Source organism: Cariama cristata, unplaced genomic scaffold (genome assembly GCF_000690535.1).
Source record: "Cariama cristata isolate BGI_N322 unplaced genomic scaffold, ASM69053v1 scaffold17801, whole genome shotgun sequence".
Lineage (NCBI taxonomy): Eukaryota > Metazoa > Chordata > Aves > Cariamiformes > Cariamidae > Cariama > Cariama cristata.
Genome location: NW_009597722.1, coordinates 1 through 4,518, shown reverse-complemented (window position 1 = coordinate 4,518; position 4,518 = coordinate 1). Strand labels below are relative to the sequence as shown.

Genomic DNA, 4,518 nt, shown 5'->3' with positions numbered 1-4,518 from the left:
CCTGCTTTTTGTTCATGTTTCTTGATGATTCATACTTGATGAGATCCAAGTACCATGTTCTCAGCTTGGTTTTGGGGGTTCTTTTTGGGGTGACGGGGGAAAGTGTACTTGAACAACAATTTCACTAGGATAAAATCCATGATTTCATTAGTAGTAAGGCAAGGTCAGTTAATCTGATGGTATTCTGACAGTTGATAAAGTAACGGCGAGATGCCCCTTCACAGTGATTGCCAGCAGGCCCAGCACAGTGCCATTCTGAACTGTGTGTCCAATTCTGCATGTAGTCATGCATATGTATGTGTATGGGCTGGATATGAATCATTGCCAAGAGGAAGAGCACCAGGAGAACACCAGAAGACTCAGGGAATTCAAGTTCACCCTCTGTGCAAGGGCTCCAGCATATCACCTTTGTACCACTTCAGTCTTTGTTTTGACAGGTGAAGAGGGATTTAGACTGCATATAATCCTTAACCTGACCTTCCATGCAGAGCAGACAGCTGAACCTAATCATGTGCCACCAGACAGTTTGCCAATGAAACTTGTTCCTGACCTTTTCTTGAGGAGTTGTCCTGGGGCCAGCCTACTTTCTCCAATTAAACTCATCTCCCATATTCAAGCAGCAGATGAGGAAATGTAGCCCTTCAGCTGAGAGCAGAATTTATGATAACAGAAGAATGAAGCTTAAAGTAAAACAGCCATAATACTTAACATGCACGTCCAAAACAAGATGCTAGCCTTCTATCAAATGGAAGAAATTGTCCTTTCTAGTGATTTAGTCTCTAAAATTCACGACCGAAAGATCATTCTAAACATGATATATTAGATCAACGTGCTTTGTTTATCAAATAGTTACCATAAGCTGATGAAACTTGGTTATTAGTATTTAAAAAACAGATCAATAAAGAAATCAGTTAGCGCTACAGCAATATAGTTCAATTCTTAAACCTTTTACATTAGGAATTTAGCAGAAGCTCAGACAGTTACTGCTATCACATATTCCCAACATGCTTATGAGATACTTCAAATAAAAACTGAAGCAAATTCCTTACCTTCTACGCTCCTATCCTGTACTGATGCAGCAGTCAAATTCAGTGCTGTTTTCACCACCTCATATAAACTTTGGCCCAATGGCATCATAGCTAAATCCTTCAATGATGCTAAGGTACTGAAAGTGAAAAATAAAACAAAAATGAAGCTCTGTATACACCCAGAAAACCTGAAAGGGCTTCGTGGAAAAAGATGACATTCAAGCAATTGAATATAAATATTTTTTTATTGTTGAAAAAACCGATGTTTTGTCAAATTAGGCTTTTCATGAAAAAAATCACAAGTTGAGATTTTACAGTAGGAGTTTCACTCAATTTTCATTAAGGAAATGTCCCCTAAGAGGACCAATGTCCTCGTAAAAAAAAAAAAAAAAGGCAAGGAAAAAAAAAGAAAGAAAAAGAGTTTAAAGCAAGAGCAAAAATGAGAGCAAAACCACCACGTTCTCTCCATTATCCCCACAGCAAGGCAGGATGGACACAGAATACTTATATTTTACTTCCACTCAATCTGCAGAGATGAAAAAGAACCTTTAAAGCAATAGAACACTTATTCTCACAAATTAAACAAAGCACATTAGAGAACACATTGATAAAAATATATCTATTGAACTTCTTACAAGTCCCAGTCTCAGTCACCTTATCTGTGAAACAAACTTCTTTGTTAAGATAGCTGTAATTTACTACTTAAGGTTTATGTCAAATTTACTAGTTATTTCCTATAGAGTATTCCTTTGTTATTATGTAAATAAGAATCCAGTTTTGTTAGAGTGGATCAGCAGTTTCCAACACAGGTGAGAGGAAGAAAAACAAAACAAAACAAAACAAAACACCACCCCAATACTATTTAACTTTGCCAAGTAGGTGTGAAAAGTCTCTGTTAAGTACTTTCCAGAGACACAAAAAACATGGTACAGCCCAGGAAGTGGGAGAAGTTGTAAATTTAGGAACCCTTCTTTTAACTAAATTCTGCCTGAGCTAAGACCTCTAGAAACATATGATAGTAATATAAAGCTAGTCAAGAAGTGAGTATTGGGTTTTGTGGTTTGCTTTCCAAATTGCATTAGTTATAGCAAATTTGGTCATTGAAGGGCACCAAAACCTTAAAAAAACAAAACCCAAATGTAAACATTTGAGTCTCCCGTTAATCACTTGTGGGTTGACCCCAGCTGGCAGCCAAGCACCTACACAGGTGCTCATTCACTCCCTTCTCGGATGGGACAAGAAAAAAAAAAATAAAAGGAAGGTGAATCAAAATAAAGACAGTTCAATAGGTGAAGCAAAAGTTGTGCACGCAAGAGAAACAAAACAAGGAATTTATTCACTACTTCCCACCCACAGGTAGATGCCCAGCCACTTGCTCGAAAGCAGTCTCAGCACGCATAACAGCTATGTGGGAAGACAAACACCATAAACATAACACCCTCCACTATTGTCCACTTCTCACTCTGTCCGTGCGGTAGGCTTAAGGTAGACAAATTGCTGCTGAGATTATATTAACAGATTAATAACTTGACCCAGCAGAACAGCCAGTGGATACTGCTGCTGAAGAAGAAAACAATAACCATAAACTTATGATCAAGTTCCTGTTTTACCTCAGGAACACTCAAGACTCTGAGAGTTTGCAATCCTTTCAGAAAAGACTTCTGCTTTTCAGATATAAGCGCTACAAGCACAGTTAATGCATGTTAATACTACAGAGAACAAGCTAGAATAAGGTTACAAATGACTTGGGCATCAAGGGGGCGGGTGGGATGCAGAACCAGGCCCCCAACAGAGTTGCAATCCACTTATTGTAAAAGAGACTTATTTCCCAGTTTCAAAAAAAAAATAAATATGCCATCATATCCTTTGTATCTTTTTTTATTAGGAAAAAGACAGTGGGATGCTAAAGGGTGACAGAATCAGCACAGTAATTTCCTATTCAAAGTCTTTGGGCCCCTGCCTCCCCATGGGGTAAGGCTAGAGAAGTTCATGGCCAGTCTTGCACAGGCAGCCGGGTTTGGTGGCCTCCTCTAGCCTTATAAATATGTTAATTAACTACAATGACAACTATTTACCAACCTATTACAATCAGCTACCTACTCTGGCAAATACATTTTTTCTACTTTTTCCTAACAATTCCCTTATTTAACTGAAAATTCCTGTAGATACTTGTCTTAATCTGTAATTTTGATACCATGTCTTCCTCTGAATCCAACTGTCCTTTACCTGAGGCAGAAAACTTTCATGTTCAGAATACAGTCAGCCAAACAGCCAAAGCTATTTTGACAGCAAGAGGCTCGAGAAACAAAAGAGTAATTTTCCTGATACTGACCAAGTGCTACATACATGTTGATTAGAATCCAAACTATTATTTTCCTATATTCATATGTAAATATTCTGTCTTTCAAAGACTCCCAAAGCACATTACAAAGTTCAAAGCCATATTACATGATGGGCTAATTTCAGCCATTGCTAACATGAAGCTACTTCTTGGAGACTCCTAGGGAATTTCTCCTGAGTTTGATAGAGATGAAAAATATAGTTATGAAGGAATCAGAATGGCTGAAATCTCCTCCTACACCTCTATAAAAGTGGAATCTGGTAAACAGAAGAAAATTTCAGCCTCTTTACACTGATAAAGATGCTTATTTTATTAACTAGCCAGTGAGAAGAACTGCAGGTAAAATATTAAAACAGAGCCCTTTGAAGAATGTAAAAGTACATACTTTTGAATAACTTTTAGAAAGTGTGCTACAGCAGCTAACTCGTCTTCTGTATAAAAGCTGTCCAATTCAAGGTGAGGGAGCGAATGCAGAAGATTCCAGAAATATGGTTGCTTGTAGAGGTTCTCCGCTCTAGAAATCACTTCCTCCACTTCATTCAAATCCATCTTTATGTGAAGAAAACACAATTACATGCAACACTTCCATTAACAGAAAAAAAAAATAGCAAGTTCCTGTTATTTCCCCTACCCCTGCCCTCTTGAATTTTAATCTATTTAAAATATTTTTTTCAAGTGGAAATCACAGCATGGTTTGGTTGGAAAGTACCTTAAGGATGATCTAGTTCCAACTCCCCCTGCCATGGGCAGGGACACCTTCCACTACACCTGGTTGCTCAAAGCCTCATCCAACCTGGCCTTGAAGGCTTCCAGGGATGGGGCATCCACAGCTTCTCTGGGCAACCTGTTCCAGTGCCTCACCACCCTCACAGTGAAGAATTTCTGCTGATATCTAATCTAAATCGTCCCTCTTCCAGTTTAAAGACATTGCCCCTTGTCCTATCGCTACATGCCCTTGTAAAAAGTCACTCCCCAGCTTTCTTGTAGGCCCCTTTTAGCCTCCTTTTGTACCTCTAGCTTTGGTAATTTACCACATCATTTTAGCAGTACTTTGAACTTATGGCAGCTTTGTTTCAGATGTCTTTCTCCGCTCTGATAGAAAATGGAGCTGGGAGAAAAGCTCAGCAATCTCTTTCTGCTCAGAAGTTA

The 4,518-nt window shown here is 38.6% G+C and overlaps 1 protein-coding gene across 1 annotated transcript in view; it reads right to left on the bottom strand.

The window, feature by feature from the left end:
- LOC104168438 (ATP-binding cassette sub-family A member 13-like) overlaps window positions 1-3,918 on the bottom strand; it is a gene marked incomplete at both ends in the record, with an annotated part of 49,391 nt that extends 45,473 nt beyond the window's left edge. The window contains 2 exons of the mRNA XM_009709023.1: window positions 1,050-1,165; window positions 3,755-3,918. Coding sequence (XP_009707325.1) covers window positions 1,050-1,165; window positions 3,755-3,918 — 280 coding nt within the window. The remainder of the gene's footprint in view (window positions 1-1,049; window positions 1,166-3,754) is intronic.
- Window positions 3,919-4,518: the final 600 nt, after the last annotated feature.